At 40.9% G+C, this 25586-nt stretch overlaps 1 protein-coding gene across 5 annotated transcripts in view; it reads right to left on the bottom strand.

The window, feature by feature from the left end:
• Nucleotides 1-437: 437 nt before the first annotated feature.
• Nucleotides 438-25586, bottom strand: part of pdlim7 (PDZ and LIM domain 7) — a 31294-nt gene continuing 6145 nt past the window's right edge. For 2 of the 5 annotated variants that reach the window (XM_038700002.1, XM_038700003.1), the window contains exons 3-13: nucleotides 21645-21796; nucleotides 16222-16249; nucleotides 15119-15315; nucleotides 11393-11547; nucleotides 10942-10978; nucleotides 5768-5820; nucleotides 5261-5504; nucleotides 4616-4796; nucleotides 4317-4437; nucleotides 2053-2168; nucleotides 438-1677 (exon numbers count right to left, since the gene is read on the bottom strand). In XM_038700002.1, the coding sequence (XP_038555930.1) occupies nucleotides 1591-1677; nucleotides 2053-2168; nucleotides 4317-4437; nucleotides 4616-4796; nucleotides 5261-5504; nucleotides 5768-5820; nucleotides 10942-10978; nucleotides 11393-11547; nucleotides 15119-15315; nucleotides 16222-16249; nucleotides 21645-21796 (1371 nt within the window). In that variant the 3' untranslated portion in view covers nucleotides 438-1590. Of the gene's footprint in view, nucleotides 1678-2052; nucleotides 2169-4316; nucleotides 4438-4615; nucleotides 4797-5260; nucleotides 5505-5767; nucleotides 5821-10941; nucleotides 10979-11392; nucleotides 11548-12164; nucleotides 12207-12642; nucleotides 12660-15118; nucleotides 15316-16221; nucleotides 16250-21644; nucleotides 21797-25586 lie in introns of all 5 variants that reach the window. The other 3 variants (XM_038700004.1, XM_038700005.1, XM_038700006.1) reach the window with 3 other exon arrangements.

Below are 25586 nucleotides of genomic sequence, written 5' to 3'. Positions count from 1 at the left end.
ATAGTCGGCCAACCAGCCCCTAAAGTTCACTAAATAACGTTATATCACGCTGGTTGTTTACTCTATTCATGAACAAATGTAAAAGAAACTTTGATTCTGAAGGTAGTTAACCGTATTAGTAGTTTTAGTTTATTCATCCAACCTGTCTGTGCAGCATCTCTGCTGAAACCACACTTTATTGATGTATTTAATGTGCTCCCATGAACTGTTGGACAAAGTGTGGTCTGAAGAGCCCACATTTGGTTTGATGAATAACTTATTTTTAAGAGTTTCTCCTAACTCAACCAGTTAGGAGCTTAAACATTACAAACATTAACATTTGCAGTAAAAGAATACTCATAAATTTAATGGTGGCATGGCTATTGTAGAATTCTTGCTTTCTACATTGAAAAAATAGATTCACTAGGGTCTCTGTTACAGCAGCATAGCCGTTTGTGTAAAGTTTAAATTTTTTAATGAGTGAACCAAGGGAAAAAAGCATCAGAAAGTTCATTGTCCTGTTGTTGGGGAAAGCAAAGAGCCAAAATATCAGTCAAATCTTACAGATGGGTTCACCTTAAACACTTCATCCCCGTAATCTTCCCCAGCGTGTGGCATTACTAATTATTTTTATTTGAAACATCCAGCAGCTATAAAAACACTGACAGGCCCATTCTGAAGCAATATAAATACATATTCAAGCCTAGCATGAAACAATCACATCATAGTAACATGAGACAAATCACCATATGTATTTATTTCTTACATTAAAATATCCAATAAATGATCATGTCAAAGCTCTGACAAATCTCCTTACCGTGCAAGAGTGAAGCTTTTAAAAATAATGGCACTTTCTCTGTCACCCATGTGTGACTATTAAAACTGGTTCAATTAAGGATTATTATGACTCAGAATTACAGTTATTAACTGCAGTATGTGCTCTGATTTTCCAGAGAGCCACAGTGAAAAGTAAAGCAGATAGTGCTTCTGTAGAGAGGTGCAGGAGTCTAGTCAGGCAGAAATGGGACACCCCCTGTTATGCTTGACTGGACCCCCATTACGTTAATAGGCACTGCAGTAAGAGACAGTGAGTGGACCAGGGTCCTGAATGGGGCCACCACTTCTGCACACTTAGTACGGTGGTATATCATTACTGCACTATGTGAGATTATTAGAGGCTAAATGGGTCCTCCAACTTGAAAGATACTGACTTGATCTTACTTCAGACTGAACAAGGAGGAGATGAGTAGAGCTGTGAGAATTTCTCCCTAACAGCTACAATTAAATCTAGCTGCATTTTTAATATCCATTCTAAAAATTACTTAAAGTCAACAGGTTAGTGACGACGTGAAGTAATTCATTGACTACCTCCAGTTATAAAATACAGCATTATTATTACAGGCAGTAACATCTGAATTGAAGAAACAGTACATGAAGCTAACATTGAGCCTCAAATATAGAAACAAAAAAACAAAAAAAGAGTTAACTATGTGTGTGGTTGGCAAAGAAGAGATGTAGAGTGTGTTTGAGTGGGCCGGAGGGGGGAGTGGGTAAAAGAGGAGGGGGAGAGAGTGAGATGCATTCCTTCCTCTGAAGATGAAGCTCGCTCTCTCACACTGGAGCAAAGGCATGGCCTTTGCACAGGGGCTTATCCTTCTTCGAGTAGAACGTCTTCCCCTCCAGGTTGATTTGGCAGAGCTTTAAAGATGAAAGGAGACAGACAGAGAGAGAGAGACAGAGAGAGCGAGAGAGAGAGAGAGAGAGATTGGGAAACCAGGGCAGAGTAGATATCAGACCCTAACATTGGCAATGTGAATTGACACAGTTTTCTACCGGCCAGAGCAGGCACATGTTGTTTGCTGAACTGCATTTACTTTCAGTTTTCGTCACAGAATGAAACGGAGATGGAGAGAGTGATAGACTGCAGGTGACAGCGTAAAAGGGAAGAGAAAGAGGGGAAAGCTCGAGGTCCAGAGATGGAGGCAGATTTTTCAGGTGGCATTGTGCAGGGACAGCCAGAAGAGATGGGGGCAAAGAGCCCCACAGGGAGCTATATCGATCATAATGACTTACAGCACAGACGAAGCACGTGTCATGCCAGCTGTAGCCCAAGGCCTCCAGAAACCGATCCCCGGCATCAATCTTAAAGTCACAGCCATGGCATTTGGTGCCAAACATCTTCTCATAGTCTGGACAGAGAAAGAGAGAGAGGTGTTGGAGGAGAGGGGGTGAGCAGCAGCGATATGTGATAACCATCAGAATAAAATAACAAAAAATTCTAAAGAGCTTTTATCATCCTCCAAATCAGGTCAAGCATCTTCCATGACAATATGTAAACATCACTTAACCTTTATAGGATGTTCTGGAGCACAGTGTGTGAAATAGGTTTCCACCTCTTTCATCTTTTAAAGAACTGGAGGTTTTTACTTCTGAAGAGGAGTCATATCCCTCACGCACACACACACACACACACACACACACACACACACACACACACACACACACACGCACACCCTTAAGTACTAGAATAACAGCAATAAAGATGGATGAAGCAGTTTTGAAGCCAAATATTGGCTCTCCTCATAGGGCATTTGATACTTTGCTGTTTAGGTTATTTTGTCCACCCACTGTACGTTAGTACCTTTCCAGAGCGAAAGGCAGGGATTAGGATGAGGCGAAATTGCTCCAGATACTTAACTGGATTTGCCAGTCTCTTTCATCACAAGGACTCTGGGGAAAGTGTCAGGTTATAATGCTGCTTCTCAAGAGTGAGTGGGTGAGAGCCACACAATCCCTGAAAGATGCTGAGGCAGCACAATGTTTATCAGCACTAAAGGCATTATTCAGAGTATGAGTACTCAGGTTCTGGCTTCACCTCTGATAAAGCAGCGACCCACATCGGAGCCTTAGTAGTGAGAGAGAGAGAGAGAAGCACGCCGACCCGCTAAATCATTTACAGCATAATAGAAGAGCATACACCATTCATAAAATCCAATAGAGAAATGTATGAAGTAAACTGGAGCTAAATAGATTACAGCAGATGAAAACATCACACTTTATGATTGACTATGGTACGCGCCAAGAGATTCATGATGTAGGCCCATGCCAAACCCCACAGCAATAATACAACAAAACTGGAGAGGGGACGCCCTGCAGTGAGCTATATTTTTTCAAATGAAACAACTTTATCACGAAATGCACTCCACAAGACCTCTGAATCACCCAGTGGCTGCTTTTCTCTGTTTTTGTTGCCCAGCTTCTGTTATGTACCCTGAATTGGACTGCACTTAGCCATGGCATCCATTTAAAGTTAAAAGATATGACATCTTTCATCAAATAAGCTCATTCACAGACTTAATGCTGTGTGGCAGGATGTCAGTTCCCCCTTAGTTCGTTCTTGGACTTGTGGCCGAGTGCAGATTTACGATAAATATGTAAGGCCTCATCCATGTGTGAAGTTACAGGGGGTCTTACATGGGTTGAGATGTTCTCCAGTTGGCACCTGAACTAATTGATCTGCACACTGAGGATTTTGAGCATGCTTCCCCCACCCGCCCAGTGTTTCATATTTTCTGCTGAAGCATTACCTTTAAATACTGCCTGCCTTTAATTCAAGTTTACAGTTAAATGTTCTGTTAAAGCTAGGTTTTCTGTGTGTGCCACAGCCTGCTCAGCCAGGGTGGCTTCTGCTGCTAACTACCAATTAATTTTTCTAGAAACCACATTAATATGATGTTTCCCTTGGTTTTCAGCACAGGATTTTTCACCATGGAGATGCCTTCGTCTCTTTTATGAAGCCTCAGCCTCTTGAGTAAAAGGACATTCAAACTAAACATTCAGTGAGGACCGAGATAAGGTTACTGTTTATCTGAACATAACTAATTACAATACGCTGATGTCTTTATTATTACTGCTTAAAGTACTGTTTTCCACCAGATACACATGATGGGAGCATTTTGTTCGGAAAGGACACTTTAAACGAACCGATTAATGACATTGTAAAGCAATGGCGGGCACACATTAACACACATTTATCTTAATTTAATTTACAAGTACTGCATTACACCGCAGATGGCCTTGCTGGAATAATTATCATGAAGCGTGAAAGTAGCAGGTTTGGATGCAAATAACGTATGTTTATTTGTCAAAAATGGAATCGAGTCCTTAATACACCACAGCGTTGAACTACTTTGTACTGTTCCAGAATTTCCCAAAAGAGCTAACCATTACTTTTAAGATAGTTTTCTATCATTTTCTGTATTTGCTTCCAATTGTCATAAAAAGGAGAGGCAATGTTTCTATTTAGAATGATCAAGTTAGGGAGTTCAAGTTCCCACCTTTCTCACAGTAGGGTTCGCCCTCCTCCATGTAAAAGGCTTGGTTCCTGATGGGAGTCTTGCAGGCTGCACACTTGAAACACTGTACATGGTAGGTCATCTTCAGGGCATGCATGATTTCCTGATAAAGGGAGAAAAGGTGGTAAAATGTTTTATTTTCAGCCCAGCTGGTGTTGCTGAAGCACAGTGGAGACTACCTGCACGTATTCTTATACAGAGAAATCACAAAATACTACCTTAGAATGAGCAAGTGTCTCTCCTGGTTTTGATTTTGCTCAGCACAGTAGTGCAGTTCTTACCCCTGTGATCTTCTTTTTGCACTTGGCGCAGTTAGGAGCATATCGATTATCATGGCACTTGGTACAGTAGACCGACCCCCTCTCCTCGAAGAAGCCCCCCTCTTCCAGGACTGCCTTACACTGTGAACATGTGAACTCCTCCGGGTGCCAAGAACGTCCCAGCGCCACCAGGTACCGACCCCTGGAAAACACAAACACACCAACAACAGATCAGAGGCATTATTAAAACCTGCTACTTCATTTTCTACTTTAACACTTCCATAGAAATGTCAGCTCCCTTTGTGACATGTGAAAAAGAAATACTGGAGACATGTTTTTAGTTCTACTGGGAGCTATGTACCTCTTCCGTTTGCTTGCAAGAGTGACCAGAATAAGAACTAAGGTTTCTCGGTTATCTGTGAAATGAGATTTAAATTATTTCAAAGTCAGCATAATACTCGTCTCAAGTGATAACAAGATGTCTCCAAACTGTGTTAATTATGCTGACTGGCTTGGTTTGCTGCAGACATACAGTCTGTCATCGTGTACATTCACTGTCTTAAATCATTTCTCTGACAGGAGTTTCAAAGGAGCAAACATTTTTGTGTATTTTATTCTGGTAAAATTAACCAATCTGTCACCCTAGATGTGGCAGGGCGGTCTTACCTTATGATTTTGTTACATGCGCCACATAGCGGGGTTCTCCCGCTGTCTTCGGGTGCCTGCTGCGCTGCCTGCAGGATAGAGCTGCGGTTCTGCATAGGTGTCGGCTGGACCGGTTGCTGGTGCTGGGTCAGGACAGTGCTGGTCTTGTCTGGGCGAAAGCGGTCTGCGAAATTAGCGTCAGTGACCCACGGTGGTCGACTGGAAGGACCTGAACGGCCAGCTGCTGCAGGTGCAGTCTTGGATTCTACGCCAGGGGGGAAAAAAGTGATTTGTTATGGAATTACAGCACTTAGATAAACTTGGCTGTGACTTTGAATAATTTCACAACGGGGAGAGGGACACTTATGTAATATTCACGCTCACACCAGATGTAGGTTGTGACAGTTCTGTGTGTCGTGTTGTTGCTGCTGATGCTCATGTATTGACACTTAATAAGAGTCTATTAGCACAACCTCTTCTGGATGCTACTGGGGTTCTTTTTACGCATCAGCAGGAGCAGAAACTCACCATCTGGTTTATCTGCTGCCTGGGCCTTGGCAGGTGAGGGAGTTGGCTCAAGGCTGTGGGGAGAAAATGACTAATTAGAAAAGTCACACACACACACACACACACACACACACACACACACACACCTCTCAGTAACCATGGTTACTATTCAATGAATGTCATGTTTGGATATGAGCAGCCATGGCTTTCTCCATTACACTGTGACACAGATTACCTTCTGTGTGAATCATCATAAGCACCATGATTATTAATATTAATCAGTATCAACAGGACAGCACAGGTTTCTCACCTGTTTTGGTGAGACAAGCTGGTTAAGTGTCGTAGAACAATGAAATACACTGTTATAGACTTAATTGAATGGCAGGACATTTCACATGATTACTCAAGCTGTTGTGAGGAAAAGAAAGAAAAAAAAAAAAAAAAAATCAAGCATGTAATTCAAATCAATGCTAACGAACGGATACCATAAAGACTCTTGAAGCCCCGAACATCTCAGATTGATTGACGTCACTCACAGGCAAAGTTAGTGAACGAGAAACTGTCAGATTTGGATGTGGAAGAGTTTCGCTTCAAGCCTGCATGTGCAGTAGTGTTGAAATAAAGAGTTGTTTCTACATTTCAAAGTTGTGTTACCCGCAGCAAGCGTCACTATATTCAGAAAGTCTTCAAACCATAACTGAGACGGAAAAACAACTTCTGAGCCAAGACATAGAGCTCTGGAGACGTCTCATCTTGGGAAAAAAATATAACACCGCCTTAGGCAGCTATCATGTTTACATCATCAACCATGCCATCTACAATACACTAATGAAAGATGATGAAATCATTTCTCATTTGCAAAGAAAAAGAAAATGTGAAATGAATTACCCTGAAACAGCTTTCTTCTATAGCATCGCCTGTATCAGGTTAAGTCTGCCTATCATTTATATCCCTTATGTAGCCAAACAACTAAAACACAAGAAGTTACAGAGGCAGGAGAAGTTACACTTACAGCTGGGAGCTATCTAGCAAGAACAATAAAAAGAGTCTGCTATTTTCCAAACAGCATACTCTGAATAATAAAGGACATTAAATCCCTTTGCAATAGAAAGAAGATGGCTTGCAGGGCTGGTGACAGACAGGAAGTTAAGTCTTTCTAAATTAAGGAAGGTAAGACGCCCCCCCCACCAAGAGATTTTTGGAGAAAAACTACAGCAAAACAGATTGAAAGGAAGAGAGGAGGCTGGATGAGATGGATTTCCAGCAGTAAGGTCAAACAAAGGACAAAACTGGTTTCAGCCTGCTTGACACACAGACCCTGGGTCAGCTGCCTTTCAACCCACACATCGGCACGCCTGCCTTCTGGGACTTCACCTTATCAACTCACAAAAAACAACATCATCCAGGTCAACACAGCAGCCCCAGCTACACTCCCTTGCCATGCTGCCCTACATGACAACAAGGCCAGCGGCGCTGACTTCTCACACACTGAGAGGTCTGTGTGGCTGCACCTCACTCTGGTGAAGGTTGCAGGTGCAAATTGGAGAACATCCTCTACAGCAGCTTATTCCCACCTGGAGAAGCCTGGATTATGTTTTCTTGACATTTTCACTGCCTTCATCCTCCTCCCCCTTCTGCTCAGAGAGGCGCTCAGCGTGATGCAGGTGCACAATTCCTGCATCACAGACTGTGCAGACAGGAGGGCTTTTTCTGCCTGCGACATAGAGCTTTGGACATGCTGCAGAGCAGCACCCCATGGAACGTCTCCTTGACATTTCCTGTTCACTCTTTACACCTCAGAATTTTTAGGGTGTGTTTTTTTGGCTTCCTCTCCCGTGGGATGCATCGACCTGAGCAATGAGGAAAGCAGAGGAGTTTGTAGACAGCTCAACATGCGGCAAAGAAAGGAGCCATTGTTGATTTTAGATGGAGCAAGAAGCCGCTGACATGCGTCACCCTCTACAGCGAGGAGTTAAAAGTGATTCAGCTCTGCAAAAACCTGAATGTGACAGCTGACAAAATGTCAAACAATGGTGGCACACGTCTGAGAGGTCACAGAGAGGCACTGCTTTTCCACTCAGGTCTTTTAACGTATAAAACGAGCACCTCCTTTCATCCCTCGTCCCTTATTTACAAGGCACGTGTCAAGAAAAATACAATTTTGCAATTCATGTGTAGTATTTTTCACTTTTTATATGAACTATTACCCATTATTTCCCCAATGTGTTTCCTGTTATCTGCTGATATTCTTCACATGGTTTTCATGGTTGACTCCTCTTAACTTGACAAATCTGACATTAAGTGTGTGATGAGGCCGTCTGGCTGCTGTCTGGACACGTTTGTTGCCTTTATTTTTGGTTTTCTGTGTATGAAATAAAACCATTTCCCTATTTTAATGTAACCAGCTTATTTCTTTAAAATAGCAGCTATCTAGTTTCCTGCTGCCATGAAATGCATCATTTCTTCAAACTATGTAAAGCTGAGCACTTTACATGTTTTTATCACAAACCATTAGACAATATTACCTAGCAACCATCAAATTTTTCACCTGGCCACCTAAAGACAGCAGTACATTTTGTACCTTCCGTGGACCTTTTTACCTAAACATTATTTCTTTTAAAACATCTTCATCAGGATAATATACAAGGTAGATTTATTTATCATTTTACAATGCAGGGGTGTATAACAAGATTAAGTTGTAGTTCCCTTGATGCTACTCACACAAAGCAAATGTTATATACAACGATTATATACACAGTAGATGGGTGGATCAATAATAAGTCACAGAAATAAAAGAATTTTACATGGTGCAGTGCTGAGGATGAATTTAGGATTCTCACAGCCAGGAGGAAGTTGAGCAGTAGGTTGTTCTCTGTGCACCACTCTGCAAGATTGTTGAGACTTCGTATTGGGAGGAAATCATCGTTGTTTGAATTCTTGCTGATGAGGCTGATGTCCGCAAGCATCACAACAGAGGTCTCTCTATGACGGGGGGTTGCAGTCGTGGGTGTACAGTATGAACAATGTATGCCTAACCATCAAAAATACTGCTACTGAAATGTCATTTTTAAAAGTCGTTAATGCAACTTGCCATTAGATCTTTTTCCTCTGAGGGAAGGCCACCATACTGCAGTAATTACTCTTCTGAACTCTAAATAAGACTATGTAGGTCTTTTTTTTTTTTTTTTTTTTTACAGAGCTTTAAATACTTTATTTCAGACAACACACAAAAGGGCTGCATTTCCTCAGTGTGCACCTCTGCACTTTGATTGTGTATTACTTCATGCGTGCCCATATGTTGTTTTTCTGCCTGAATGCACAGGCACAAAAGTAAACCTTGATCCCTGAATCTGTGAGGAGGCACCCCATTAATTCAGAACTGCATAAATACTCCCTGAAACCCCTGTATCTACATACCTGGTGTACTGAAGAAAATGGTTAAGTGAAGACAGTGTTATGACTAAAGAAAGAGAAGGAGGAGAAGTTGGATATCAAGAGATGTATCCTTTTAAGCCTGAGTACTGAGTGAACAAGAGGAAAAACACAGAAGAAAGGACAGAGAAGCGAGAGTTGCTTTTTTTCCAAATGTTTTATATTTTTGATGACAGCAGAAAAAAAAACAAAAGTACAGCTTTGTCTTCATTTTCTTTCTTAATGGTTGGAGAAGCCTACGAGATGAGAGGATCAGAAATGAAAACTCTAAAAAGGATGAAGGACTCAATAAATGGGAACAGGCAGAGAGAGAGTGAGAGAGAGACAGAGATCAAAGGAGGGTCTGAACTTCACAATCAAAAGAAGAATAATGAACAGAAAGGCGCTTCCCACTGCTGAGACCCCCCCCCTTCCCACCAGTTTACTCCAAGTAACAGTGTGAAATGGAAAATAGGTCTACAGACACAGTGGTCCACAGTGTTGTCAACAATCAAGTCAGAAATTCAGAGGGAGATCTTACACTTGGGCTCAGTATGCAAGGTTCCACTTTGGGCTTTGTCATCTAGGCTATGTTCCTTCTATTTTTGGTTTGCTTTTCTTTTTTTTTTTTTTTTCTTCCCCTAAACTTCTTTTTCACCCCATCTGTGTCTGAAAGGTGAATTTGTTAACTGCCATTGGGACGGTCGGCTATCTTCGTCGTCTTTGTCACGTAGTCGTTGCGGTGTGGCTATCGCTAGCAGGCTCTGGCTGGGCTCTGCGTCCCATGGCGTCTAGGATGTCGCCGAGGATTTGATATTGAGGGAGCGAGCAGACCTGTCGTGGTGCCAATCCCTCAGACGGGCATAGCGGGGACTCTGAATCTCAGTGAGGAACTTTTCCCTGACGGCAAGCAAGACAGATATGAAACAGAGATAGACAGGAAGGAAATAGATTGTAGGGGAGAGAGTAAATAAAAAAAGAAGCAGCAAGAGTGCAGAAAGTAAAGTGCACAAAAAGAAGAAAAAAGTAGCAGAGAAATGAAAAAAAATGACACCGCATTGACAGAATAAGGATATGAAATTAAAGGGAAAATTTTAAAGTTGGGAGATAGATTTATTGACTTTATTGCCAAAAGTTAGATGAGAGGAATGGGAATGACTATCAAATCTGCTTAGCTTAGTACAAAGACTGTAAACGTTTAGCCTGGCTCTGTCACGTCTGAAGCTCACCAATAAACAGGTTAAATCTAGTCTATTTAACCGTATAGAAAGCAAAGTGTAAAAAAAGACACATTGTTTTCAAGGAGGGTTGTGTGTGGTATTGTCTCTCTGCTGGTTGCCTGGAAACCTCACGGTGATAACAATACTGCAGGCTGTTAATGCGCCCATCTGATAAATAGTCTGGTGCAGGAAGGTGCACGTAGTCTGATTTTAATACCTTTGGCCAAAGCCAGGCTAGCGATTTCCCCTGTTTCCAGTCTTTATGCTAAGCTAAACTGCTGGCAAATAAGCTGCAGTACAGACATGAGAACAGTAACGCTCTTCCCATCTATCTCACAGCAAGATAGCGTATTTCTTCAATGCTGAATAATTCTTGTGCCGTAAAGCAAATTCCTGTTCTAATAATATAAAGGATGTTGAAATCACACCACACATGCCAACACAGAAAAATCCAACAACAACATAACTGAAGGTAGATTTTAAATAAAATAAAAATTGTCCAACTCAAGCCTCCACGCACAAACACAGAAACTTACGACCGAGAAGGCGGATCAAAGTTTTTACCTGGACCGCTTCATGTTTTCATCATCTGGGTCCTGCACTGAGATCCAGGAGAGACACACATCAGCATGCCTTACTGATAAGTCAAACCGCTGATAACATGATACACAATGCGTTCTAGTGAATGCTGCTGTTCCTACACAGCCTCTCTGGTAATAAACATGTCGATGTGAAGTCAATTTGTCAGACCGGTTACAGAAGAAAAATAGGTGTCGCTGAAGACAGTTGCCACCTGACAGTTGAGGCCCCCTATCCACAGCTGAAAAATAGACACCCCTGTTATCCACCTTCCTGTGTCACTCACTCTGCTGTCTCTCTGTGATCAGATCACAACTATTCAATCAGAGGCCTCCCCCTACAACTCATCTTGACTACCGGAGAAGCTCACCCCCACCAACCCATTAGTCTCTCTGTTGCCTCACTACTACTGAGCAAGCCAGGTCTCCCGACTTACTGAAGTCGGTGCCTGTGATCTGGGCCAGGATGCGGAAGGAGCGGGACTGGGTGGTGCCGGTGCGGGGCTGCCAGTCCTCAGTGTCCTGGATCAGCCTCTTCTTGCTGCGGTCATTGGGGATAAAACAGGGCATGTTCTCCACCCTGAGGCCGTGCCTGCGCGCGCGCACGCACACACACACACGCACACACACACGCACACACACACCCAGCAGCAGCACACAGCAGACGTAGTTAACACAATCCCATCTAATGACTACCCACTCAAACCAATCCAGCTAATCAGGTGACCTTGAAAACAGAGGACATCCTGATCATCCTGAGATCATGCAATACTTAATGCTCAGCATCACGGCAAGCTAATGGATACCCACTACTAAGATTTCTCATGGGTACACTGTAGACTCTCATAAATGGACAATACCACATTAGAGATCACATTTATAAGAGAAAAGCTGGCAAACTACAGTACCTGGCCTTGTTTGTGAAAGCATTTTAAAACATATTATAGCTTTTATTTTGATGAACTACACAAAAAATGCTTTTCATTTCAAACATTCAATAGGGTCGCAGGTCAACAGCAGCATGCATCCATCATAAAGCAAGTAGTGGACGATAGATGAATGGTCACTAATGAATTGCAATCTTTGGGTTTACAATAGAGAGACACAGCAATGTTTGAATCTAACAAGGAGCATCAGCTCTTTTCTCCTGTCATATCTAGCCTGGCCTACTAAAGCTGACAAACCAGCCTGCATGCAGCTGCCCCTTACTTGGAGTGTTGGTACAAATCATCATAGTAAGTTGCTTCACCCCTGTAGAACAGACCAAATATCAAATGAAGACAAACTGTATGAGGTTAAGGGGTTGCAAGATAACCTGGAGGTCATGAGATGGTTAACAGGATAGAAAAACAAAAAAAACTGTTCTAATAAAACAGATCTAGACTTTTCTCTAATCGTTGTCTTGTTTCTTGTAACTTGTTGGGTCACTTTAAGTTAAGTTATTCAAAGTTAAATTATTCAAAATATAACAAAAAAATATAAAAAATTAGAATCAAGGAATTGGTCACAACCAGTAAATACAGTATACGCAACCAATCAGCGGCTGCAAGATGCAAATGATTTAAGAGGTCACAAGACAAAAAAGGTTGGGAACTCAATGATTATGAGTGTGAATGACAATTTAAAAAAGGCAAAAAAGCACACATTTTGTGCTAGACTGTGAATGCAAAAAGAAATATATACTAACTTGTCAAGAGTTTCCATCTGCAGCGTAAAAAGAAAAGAGGAAAACAGAAAATGAGAGAAAGGTCAGAGTTCAGCTTTGAGTTAAACAGAAGGAAAACCAGAACAACCAGACCAAAAATACTGCAGGATGTGGAAAACATGCAAGAGGTGACGTGAGGCATGCAGTTATTGTCAACAGGCTCTGTAAGACAAAGACGGCATTGTTGGACAAATCATCTATTGTCAGCCTGACCCAAAATGACTCTGTAGATTTGGCACAAAACAATTATATGACTAACCCTGCTCTAATCCTTGCGCACAAATCCTCTTCAGAGTTATGGAAATGGATGTAGCATGTGCCAAAAAAACATTACCTAATTTGTCTTTGCAACTACTCTTTTTTCCTTTTTTTTTTTTTAAGTTCTGATACCCCTGTCAACAGAGCTAAATGCCACAGCAATGATGCATGATGATGTCAAAGTACGTTCTGTACAAACAAAAACTGTTTGAATAGGACAGGCCTAGACACATTAGACGTATTCAGTTTGCATCGAACCGTTTGCTGTCTGGAGAAATCCAACAAGGTCTTTATCTAAAGTGGACCGACAGTTATGATCAGGTTCTATTCTTCTCAAAGATCTGCGCTTCGTCCCTCTGCAGAGAAACTGCACAACCATGTGAGCCCCCCCTAGAACAATGGTTCTCAAACTTTTTTCCCCCCACATCAAGGACCTATAAACTGACACAAATTAGACCACGAACCCCCATTTGATAGGAGTTTTGCTGTTAGATGTTTTATTACAGAAAGTGCATAAAACAAACCAAACTAAACCAAAATAGTCATCCATTCTGTCATTGTCTTACATTGTGACGGAATTAGAGTGAAAAAAAAAAAAAAAAAAATCAAAGATTGCCCTTTGTTGCTGGGGACCCCGTGGAGCCCCCTCAAGCACCCCCGGGACCCTACTTTGAGAACGGCTGCTCTAGAGTTAGCAAGTATGGCTGGTTTAATACCCCTGCACCAGGGCAGTAAAAGCTGCACGAGAACTCAGCTCACAATTTATGAGTGAGGCTAAATACAGCAACATACCACATTTCACCAACGGCTGCAGTCCGACCATTACCATCAACCAAATTACAGGAACCAGGCTGGCCAAGACCATTTCATGCAATACTGCCACTTTCAGGATCATTTAAAATACGTTTTGATCCATTCCTGGGATCCTTGTAAAATCTGGAGAATACTGACCTTTATTTTATGTAATTATAGCAGTATACAGTTTGGTCATGGGAACGTTAACTTCATTTCAACACACAGCAGCTCCAAAGCTCAAAAAAAAAAACCAAAAAAAAAAAAAAACGCAGCTTTGAAACCAAGTTGCTGTTTTGTTTTTACATAGCTATAATCATTTTAATTAAGCACGTTAACAGCTAATGAGGAGGCCTCCATCTTAGTTCATATATTTTGTTAAAGAGTTAAAAAGATGGACCAAGATCAAGACTTTCCATCACTACTACTGTGATTTGACAAATAACTACCTGCATAGGCCTCTGGTTTCTCCAGTATGGTAAATGCGGAGAGAATCATGGAATTTAAAAACAAATGGATGTTTCTGGTGACATCACTACCGAAGTAAGTCATTTTTAAGCATAATGCAAATAGACAGATGTAATTAATTGTATTATTGGGAGGTATGACTTTCGACTAATGTAGTAAGTGACAAACGAAATGGCTTCTAAAAGCTGAGAAGTACAATTTAGTCTAAAGTTTAGTGCAGAGCAGGTTCCATTTCTTTCCAGCATACTACTGACTGCAATTATTATTTGTATCTTCCATCTCCAGTCAATAACCCATCTGGGGAAATAGCAAATAAGTTCTCAAAAGGTGGATTGTTTTGCAAGAAACGATACATTCCTCACAGTTTGTCTGTTATATTTTCTGTAAAACAGCCTTTGTCATCTGATAAATTCCCCTATAGAGGTCTTTTAGCTGAAGGAAGCCAGCTTAAATTGCATATGTCAGCTAAAAATTCCCTCCTATGCTAACAAAGTGTTTGCTTTCATCTGTATGATAAAAGCAGACACCATCAGGTCTGTTTAGACAAAAGGCTGACAACAAGCTCTTACTTTTTCCCTAAATTATTCTATAGTAAGAGTTTATCATGACAATATATAACGGCAGCTTCTTACTGCTGGTGTGTTTAGCAATAGCGAAAGTTTATACTCTTGTTTGTTAAATTATTGGCAGACAGTAGAGTAATTAAGTACATCTCAGCAGTGAGTCAGCACACATTTGTTAGGTTTATCCTTTCTTAAATGTTTCCTAAAGTTGTGACAGAATTTGGAATAAAATACAATTCTTCACATAATGCAATTTGGAAATCCTGAAGGAGATTTTCTCTTTAGTGTAAAACCAGAGTAATGACACATCAAAATACCATTAAAACCACATTAGTCATATTGTGGTTCCAGAGGTAATAGTTTATTTATACACCTACCCGTTCTGTGGCTGCTGCATGCTGGCACGGCCCTGTGAGGGTGCTGTGTTAAGTTTAGGGGAGTAGGCCACGGGTTTAATAGCAGGTCCTGAGTTTGCACTACCACCACCTGCTGTAAATGGCCTCGCCATCTTGTTAATAGTTGTGCTGGGGGCAAAGGAGTACTTTGGCTGAACAGAAGTCGAAGCAAGAGAGTCCTGTGAGGGTGTGGGAGAGGGAGACGATGCAGCACAGCGCACAACATGCCGTTAGACAATTTTGACACACAGTAAAAGTTCCGTCTGCTGTTGCACAATCCCGAGCTTTATGCTAAGAAAGCTTCCAGCGCGGCCCAATACTTTCTCATAGAAAATGATTACTCCGGGCTGCAGAAGCAGCTCTGTCAAAGCCTGCTGGCTTTTCTCTGCACACGGAAGAAGTGCTTAAGAAGTGTGAACATAGCCATTTCATTTGTGTTGGCAGTCTGCCACAGACTGGCCAAAGTAATCTGCTACTGCTGGTAAAATGAAAATGCTCCAAGTGAGAAATTGTCATATTTGACTGACATGTCTCACTAATGAGATTTCTCACTGAGCATTATGCACAGACTGCAAAAGAACGCAGACTAAAATGGAACATTGAGTTTGTGAAAGTATTATGTTCCTGCTGCTTTACTAAAAACGGCGTGCAGCACAAAGCAGTTCATGACACCACTGTACAATTCAAACTGTAATCAGCTGGGCAAGTACCTCTTAAGGGGTTTGACAGTGAAACTAAATGTATCAGTATAACTCTAGTATCAGGGATTGTGCAAGGCATCACAAAATAAACCACAGGAAATTCCAAAAGCAATATTCACTCCAACACTCCATCCAGCAAATAACTCATTTAGCGACTCGATGATGCTTTGCTAATGTACAGTGCATGGACTCTGTGAAAGCTTGACAGGTGAATCAGATGGCTTTAAACACAAAGTGACATAACACACAGTTAAAGCCAATTGTGAGCAACGATTAAAAGGAAGTTTCAAATCCAATCAATGTCACTGTGGTCCAGAGCATGCCAAAGCATCCAAGTGTACATACAGAGGTAAGCTCAATGTTTCAGACAAATATTAGTCTTACCTTCTGGTCACTACCTGCTTTGAAAGCTCTGTGAAAAGAAAAGACAATGACAGTTATTAATGGTTATTTATAATAAACTCAGTCACAAAGTTACAATAATGAGTACTGTAATTCCTATATCACAAAAGTCTGCAATGATTCAGTCAAAAGACAAGTTGTGTTTGAGACAGCCTCCCTAACAGAATGCTTCTACTGTATGTTTTCTCCCCTCCCGAAATAATGTTTTGTTTTATACATTTTTTTTTAACAAAAATCTATTATTCAAACTGAAGTTATTACAACTAATATTAAACTATTCCTGAAACAATACTACAGAATGATGTTCTGCTTGTATTATGCATTAAATACAATTTTATTACAATGACAAAATCCCCCCGGGTGGGGCTTATTGTTGTAGTTTTGGCCATCTTTCCCACTGGTATTAAATAATAATAAGTGGGATTAATAGAATACAAGAGAATGCACTCAAAATATTATAATTATCCAATGCTTCATAAAACTACATGAGCACACATGCACGACTGAACCAAGAAGTAGCCCTGGAAATGATACTGTTGAATTCAGGATGTTTCCAACTAACAGTTTGGTTAATCTTCCTTTGTTTTCATATCTAAACATGTGGTTAAAATGATTGGGTAACACTGGACTTGTTTGTTTGTGTTTTCTCCACGGACTCCACTGTGATGTTGTCTCAAGCAGAGTCCCTTTACATCCCAACAATTTAGCTAATCACCAAAAGATGGTACAGAAATGATGGGAAAGCGTTCTCTCTGTGGTGGCATTTTAAAACACCAAAACCTGACTATTTTCCACTTAAATCTTTGGTCTGTCTGTGGATTCACCCACTAAGCTAGGAATACTGCAAATGCCACAGTGATGTAGACTTCTTAACTCTAATCCCAGGATTCACATTACTGCAGTGCCTTTGCTGACTGGAGAAACACAGCAGACTGCTCATTAAAATATCTTCACGCATTAAACATGGAGGCACATCGCTTTACATTAACATACTAACTAACTTACTAAACATAAACCACTACTACCATCCCCTGACCAACGTTTGCCTGATACAAAGCCAAAATAAGTTTACGCAAGAATGAACCAGACCTGCAGTCACCCTCACTGTTTCAGGCTACAATCTCACACACACACACACACACACACACACACACGGCAGCGCTTCCTGGGACGAAAAGAAATGTGAAACTGCTCATGTCACTGCCTGTTCAACCATTGAGCAAGACACAAGGAGAACAGGGCTAGATACAGAGAGGGGAGCAAAGGGAAGGCATACTGACATGTCTCTGCATGTCACACTTCTGGGAACTATCTATGTGGAATTTACAGTGCTTCAGATCACCTTAGCCCACCATTTGATGAGTCACCCAAAAAATAAATTTTAGGCAATATAAGGAATGTGTATGATCACTGCTACGTACTTTTTTTTTTTCACAAACTGGACTTCAGTGAACGAATATGGACATGATTAAGTCACAGTTTCATGGAATAATTTAGTTTGCTTGGACTAGGTTTGACCTGTGCTGAAACTGAACACACTATGAGATCATTTCCTGCCTCATTTCACGGGTCACTTACTTTAGCTGTTGCATGCTTGGCTTTCAAGCTGATGTTAGATAAAGTCAGAAAAAAAAAAAAAAAAGAAAATCTCCCATGATACTGTAATGAACTTTGCACACAGCACCAACATACTCCAACCACAACCCTCTAGACCAATCACTGAAAGTGAGGATTGAAATATGGACCTTTACTGTCCCTGTAAATGCAACATGATGTGCTTTCTTTGAAGATGAAAAAAATAAAAATCTATTGCCCATATTTTTCTGATTCCACTCCCTATAAAAAAGGCTGTGGATAAAGCCTAAAACCTTACCATAAAAAAGACAGGAGATGATCATTGGTGTTGAACAAAATGAGGCACTAAACCAAACAACAGAACATATCTCATCACTGTGCAGCTGTCCTCCTCTCTTGACATAAAAGAAACTGTGGATGGCAGCCAAGATACCAATAAATAAAACTGACAATTGCTCTTCTTCGAGAAGTGTTTCAGGAAAACAATATATTCTGGTCTTACAATATAATAACAATAGGAGAGGGTGAGATGAAGAGAGAGACTGGAGATTCATGGGAAGGGAGTCATGGGTAATATAAAAAAAAAAAAAAAAAGGAGTGGAAGAACATGAAATATTTACAATAGCTGGACCCCACAAGGAGATGAGAAATAGAGGAGGCGAAGCACAGAATACAGGAAAAGTTTGGCTCGTGTTAAGTCAACATGCCTGCTTATTACATGTCTATCACATTACACCACTCCTATGATAGAACACTGAAAAAAGAAAACTATTCTTTTATTAAATACACGTGTGACTTACATTTTAATATGCACAGTAACAATGTTTTCTGCCATTAATTGTCTGTTTAAATGTCACACACAAATCCACACTTAGTTTTGATATGCAATACCCATTAACACATCACAGCCTCACATCAACACAATGATTTCATCTTCCTTCACAAGAAAAAACATTTTCAAACCCCTGAAAGGAATTAAACAGACCTACAGCAAACTTTCAGGGGGGGCACATCTGGCTCATGTATGATGACTGACCCTCAACCATCCTTCAGCAGAGTGCATGGCGTCACTGTTCTTGATTCTTATCCCCTCACCATAAAGGCTAACACGATTCTCCATCTCCTTTCTAATTCTTCTTTCCTTTTCTCTCTGGAACAGACTCTGTTCTGTTCTGAATCTACTGCTCTCCCTCACACTCCTTTGAAAACATTTAGTAGGTCGAAGTGTAGTGTGACCCATGTCTGCAGGGGGTGAAAAATGTATGCAACATCAGCAATGTGTCTTGTTGGCTGTATGGAACAGAGGAATTGCAGCTCTTTGCTAGAATATACAGTAACTCTTGTCTCTGGGCATATTAATGCATGTTACACCCCACTTCAAAAATCTGCCTTTGATCCCCTCAAGTTTAACATTCTCTGAAGTCTGGTCTTACCCCACCCACTTTTCCCTCTCGTCTTATCCATCTTTCCCCTATTGTTCCGTCTCTTCTGTCTGGTGCTTTACTGTTATCTCATCTTTCTCAAGCTATTCTATTCAAACTAAATTGATAAACTAGCTGGATGATAGCTCCTTTACTTTATTTTGTGATTCAGCAGAACCCATAATGTCTCAATATTGATGTCAATGCCACCATCATCTGTTGTTTTCAACATTCGCTTTGTATTAGGGCTGCAACTAATGACTATTTTCACAATAGAATAATATGCAGAATATTTAAAGTATGAAAAATGCCCTTTTAATTTCCCCCATGCCAAAGGGGTGTCTTAAAATGTCTTGTTCAACTACTAAAAAGTCCAAAAACCAAAGCGTATTATCATGTATGACAAAGAAAATCACCATATTTGAGAAGCTGGAACCAGCTAATGTTTGGCAGGGACACATGAACTGGCAGACCCACTGGATTTAGTGATGTGTACAGAGACATCTACTGTATGCTGTGAGAGGAGCCAGGCATATGTTCAAAAATATGCAGCAAATATCCACCATGATCTCTAAATCTGAAACTATTAGTTTATGTTCTGGCTCTTTTCTTCTGGAAAGTCAAATGACCCGTGGCTGTTCTGACACTCAACAAAAGTGAACAGAGAAGGTTTGTCAGAATTTAACAGCAGAGTCTCTTGGCAGGCTACAACAAGATGAACTAGATGTAAAAATCGCTGTATTGCAGCTGTAATCACAACCTCTTTACCTATGAGTATCTCAAAATCAAAAAGAGTCCCATGACAGCAGCAAGGCTCATCTTTTTTTACTTAACAAGTCAGTATCTTCTCTTCTGAAGGCTTAACGTTAAATGGTTACATTCCACCTTTATTTAGGGAGGGAAAACTTCTTTTATAATTAAGCTCCTGATGATACATTTTGGCTTGTACTCTACAGAGATGCTTTATCAGTCAGGGATTTCTGGCAGGAGTTATGCGAGTAGGTATAAATGCTGAAGGCTAATTAAAATAGGGCTAAAGAAAAAAAAAAAAAACAACAAGGTGTTTTAATCTGAAGAAAGAGTTTCTCTGATTTCATTACAAAGCTAAGGCATAGTGTAAGGCCCCCATGGCTCCTCTGAAAATAGTTTATTTCAGCCAAACAAAGGAGAGTGTGTCCGCCTGACAGCCTTTGGCATGCGAATCTGCTGCTAAGTCCCGACTACTCAAACCCTTGCTTCTTTAGGATGATAAGGACAGACTTTTACTGAAACACTAAGCCAGGAACAATACAGATTGCATGGCCCTCCAATACTGCGCAATCCTCTTACCTTGCATTTAGATTTGAATCAGCATCAAAATATATATATATTGATTGGTGATAATGCTGAATTTTGGACACCTAAATCCTGTGTATGAATATTTGCTTTGTAGAAGGTTCAACTGTGCAAAATTCAGACTCATAACCACTACGTTATAGTCACTTAAATCTCTCATCTTGCTGTTACACTACCTATGAGCAAAATTTATTCATATTTTGCAGGATCACTCTGGGTTCATATGGCCACCTGTCCTGTGAATGTGGCTCCCAGTGCACAATGTATTCAGTAGGTTCGGCAATGTTTAAGTTAGGCCATGCCAGGAAGACACAAATTTGTCAAAAAACAGTGTGGGATAACCACAAAAAAATAATAATAAAGATAGACCACCTAAATATGCTATGCACAGTACAGATTCTGAGAAGACTGGATAAAATGAGTAGAAGGACTAATTATACAGCAGTTTGCAAAACCTTGAAATCTATGTAGGTGGAACTTGGCACACCTTTATGCAAAGATACGAGTTGGACCAGGTAAATAATTTCTTCTATGCCTCACAGTTCAGCAGTGATGAGCAAAAGCATAAAGTGCTTTATAAATGACCATATGGTAGTGCGATCAGTACCCAACAACTAGTTTGTTTTTGGCTCATGGACTAACTTTTCACCAAACTCCACGGAAATCTGTTCAGTTGTTTTTGAAATATCCTGCTAATTACTGTAACAGACAAAGAAAAAAATAGGACTGAAAACCTCCCCAGCAGAAATTGTTATTTTTTTGACAGCATGTACTAGTGGGGTAAGTCACTAGTTATGACTTACAAGGGAAATGAAATTCAAGTCCAAGTATAAACCTAAAACTAGTTTGAGCCTTAGGGAGAAATGAGTGTGTGTGAAGATAACTTTAATACCAATGTGTTTTGCAACTATTGGTCATATAGAGACACATTTCAAGGACATTATGGTATTTTATCTCTCCAAAAGGAGGATGTGTGTTTTGTGGTGATTTATGCTGCTGTGTTTGACCGAGATAAAATGGAGGGCGAGCGATCGGGTAGTGTTTTGTTGCATCATGCATTGCCAGATGACTTACTTGCTGAGGGTGAGGGTGAGGGAGTCTGTTGCTCCTCTGATCTTGTTTTGTGCTTCAACATGGGTCATGTCCTCTGCATTGAAGTTATCGATGGACACCACCCAGTCTCCTACCCCTACGCCGGCCTGAGCTGCCTTCCCGCCCGGGGTCAGCTGGAGAAAAGAGAACACAGGGCCAGAAACCAGGTACATGAGGACAGGGTTTTTAAAAAAAACAAAAACGTATAAACGTGTTAAAAAGGGATTATCCCAGTCAGCAAGGCATGTGTAAAAACATGAACAGATAAAAGAAATAAGAAAGAAAACATTTTCAACCATGAAAGTACTTACAATACATTATCTCCTATTATCTCACAGCAAAGCAAAGTAAAATGCAGGAAACACTCAAAAAGTCACGTTCAGTTGACAGTTAGCTGAAACGTTAACAACACTTAATGATCAACTCAGGGAGTCCGTTTGTCTGGGTCTGACAAACCAGCCCGAGAGGTTTCACTCAACACTATCGGGAACAGTCATTATAGGTCATCATGATGTCAGTCATCAGCATATGATTTACTGCAAATGTGACTTTAAGAGCATGTAAGGACCTCTTGCCTCTTGAAAGCTGCAGACAGGGACCATATGTTACAAATAGTCACCAGTTACTGGAACAACCCATCTAATTTTCCCATCCATTCAGGTAAGTCACTGAGCCGTTTCACCGACAAAAGAATGACATCATTCTCTCGGTGTGTCACACAGACATACTGAGTCAGAGCAAAGGGCTGGAGTCTTGTTACAAACAGGAAGAACTTGACATAGTCTATATAGGTAGTAATGGTTTTCTACATGTGCACAGACTACACTGTCTACTGTGTATATCAGTGGTTCTAGACGACATGGCTGAGATGCCAAATCATGTTTAGTAAGGGCTTAGTCAGCTTGCCCATGCGGCTTAATGAAACTCGAGACTTGTGTCAAATTCTCAGATAACCAGAGTACAAAGTGTTCAGCATCAGATAAGTGAGCGAGTGCCAGGATATCTGGCAAAAAAAACCCTATTAGGATTACTCTCTGATGTCATGGATCCCTGCAAATGTTAGCTCATCAAAAGCTCAGAGGACTCAGCAGTACGATCAATAGTTTTCTGCCATGTTCAGCTAAGCTATCACACTTGCTGCTTTGATTCTGCACATTAAACATAAACACCTATGTGAGCAGGGAGGTAATATGCTCTGTAAACCTATGACAGCTCAGGCTGGAAAAACTACTCCGCAGCCCACAAAGACAACGAAGTTAAAGCCTGCCTTGGATCAAAACACAGCAAAGCTAAAAATAGTAAGAGATGTGTTCCTCAGAGGCAATCCATGCTACACTTATTTTATAGCCAAGTTCAAACATCACTTTAATTGCCTCTGATTTGCACTCACTGGAAGCAATTAGAGGGGTTAAGAAAGAAAGCATTTCTCCAGTTTAGAAAGAACTTAAGAGAGTTTTAAATCTTACACTGGGGAGAAACTACTATGACATGGCCACAAGTGAAAAGGGGCACAGCTTGGCATAATGTCTCTGAGGTCACTACGGAGAGCAGCAGCCTCCTCCTTCCTGTTATACTGGACAGCAAAACTTGAGCACCATGTCATTTTACCAAAATAAAACAATGATTTTGTTAGTGTTTAACAACATATCCGATGATCCTTAGCCACACAGAAGCTTAAAGCCTTAATGCAGCTGCAGTTGTTTAACTAATTGAAAAGGGAGGTGTTAAAATGTTACTGGCAAGTAGAGCAACAGATACCTATGTAGCATAGAACATGAAACAGAAAACCCCATAATTATGTCCCATTTTTGCAGAAAGATAAAAAAAAAAAAAAAGCTCTTTAAGAGAATTACACTGCGCAACAAAGCTATTGCAAGCTGACTCTGAAGTGGGGTGGGACTTCTGGAAAGAGTCAAAGTTACTGTATTTTGGATCAAATACCATGGGAAATACAGACAGGTGAAGAATTAAAGGAAAACTCTGTATGGAAACATTTGCATTCCTTTGCCTCTTGAGTTGCTCATTTATTCAGAGCACAAGGGGGTCACTTAACGGTTTGATGAACATGAAAATTATGAAAATCATTTGGTATGCAGTCACCAGATCTCAACTAAATTGAACACCTATGGGAGATTTTGGAACAATGTGTTAGACAGACAAAAGAAGAAATGAGTGAATATATTTTTGAAGAGTGGTGTTCACACCTCCAGCAGAGTTTCAGAGGCTTGAAGAATCTAGACCAAGGAGATCTGAAGCTGTTCTGGAGGCTCACTTTACTCAAGACTTTTTATGTTGGCTTTGCCACCCATCTGTATGCACTTTACAAATCATCAAAGGTTTACCTATATTGCCAACCTCTAAATGTAAAGGTGAGGGGGAAAAAAAAAAAAAGAAGAGAAAGATATGAAGCCATAAAGCCTGTAGATTGTATGTGTACATGTGTGTCTGCGTGAGCCGAGTTACTGATGGACACAGACACCTGTGCTCCTGGCTCAGGTTCAGTGTGCAGCTGCTCCCTCACTTGAGAAGGCAGCAGTTAAAGTTGCTGCGCTCAGACCTTTGGTTAGTAGGGGGTGGACAGAAACCCAATACCCTCCCCACAAGAAGTTTGTCAATACGCGAAGGACAGTGGAAAACATGTTCCTGAATGCAACACACTGCACATCACAACAACCAGAGAGGGCCTATAACACAACGATGGCTTTTTGATCTGACACACAACAAACGAGAAGAAGCATCCTGTCATATATAATTTTGTGCAAATAGGAGTGTATCTCACTTCACACTAATGGTATGACGTCTGTGCAACTGAAGGTATTCACAACTACAGGGTTTGCCTAACAGTTACTAGCAGGTTTTAAGGCTTTTTGGCAGAGCTCTGCAGCAGAGCTGTTTTGGTATGCTATTGAATTTCAAAGCAGTAGCCAACCTTTCAAAATGCAACGTCTTGAATTCACTTTTGAAGTGCTTCCCTTGACTGACCCTACAGGTGAGCCAGGGCCTCATACTCGCTCCAGACTGGCTACTCTTGTTTTGGGTTAAACTAATAATGCAGTAAAGTTTATCTACAACTGTAGATATACTGGCCTTGTAATTCGGCACCAGCTCACTTTTATTCTTTCCACAGCTATTTGAAGGCCAAGAGACAGTCTGTCCTTACATCACTCACAGCACAGCTGATGCAAAGCCATAAATATCCCTCTGGGAAATGGAAAACCAAACCTGCAAGTATGTGGTCCCCCTGTAATGACTGCAGTGGAACACCTAACACTAACTCACCTTAAAAACTCTGCTGCACCGATCATAGTATAAGACATTCACATTCAACTAGCCACACAGGAAATGCTCCCTGCATGCAATTTATCAGTAAGTACTGAATTATTAATTCACCGCTCTAACAAGGACTCTTTCCCTGAGTGTGTGTGTGTGTGTGTGTGTGTGTGTGTGTGTGTGTGTGTGTGTCGGGGGGGGGGGGGGTAAGAGCATACAAGTGATATAGCAACAGATGGTCAGACAAACAGGTCAGAGAAACAGGAATAGAGGATTCAATGACGCATCCAGCTGTGGTGGTGCAGAGACATTAACAAATCTCCATAACTCGATTATTGACATGACATCATCTGTAATTTCCTCCGAACATTTAATTTCAGCGGTGTGGCATGTGTTTGGCGATAGAAACCAGATGGTGCTCACGAAGCTCAGTTATGGTATCATAATGTTTATGGTCTGGGGCAGATATATGGACAAGCTCCTCTGAGGAGTTGTAAGGCTGCCCCAGAATGGGGTAATGAAACAGTGTTAATGCCTTTCTTGTTGAAAGAGGATGTTAGGGCAGACATGCAGAGAGAGATATAATTTTACCTCTGTCTTCTCAAGGTCATGGAGGTCTAGAGAAATTAAAAAAAAAATAAAAAAAAGGGAGGC

The sequence above is a fragment of the Micropterus salmoides genome, unplaced genomic scaffold (assembly GCF_014851395.1).
Source record: "Micropterus salmoides isolate LMB-PRFRI ecotype aquatic unplaced genomic scaffold, ASM1485139v1 Ms_hic_scaffold_5, whole genome shotgun sequence".
In the NCBI taxonomy this organism is placed as follows: domain Eukaryota; kingdom Metazoa; phylum Chordata; class Actinopteri; order Centrarchiformes; family Centrarchidae; genus Micropterus; species Micropterus salmoides.
Note: the sequence above shows the minus strand (reverse complement) of the source record. Positions and strands in the feature narration are given on the sequence as shown.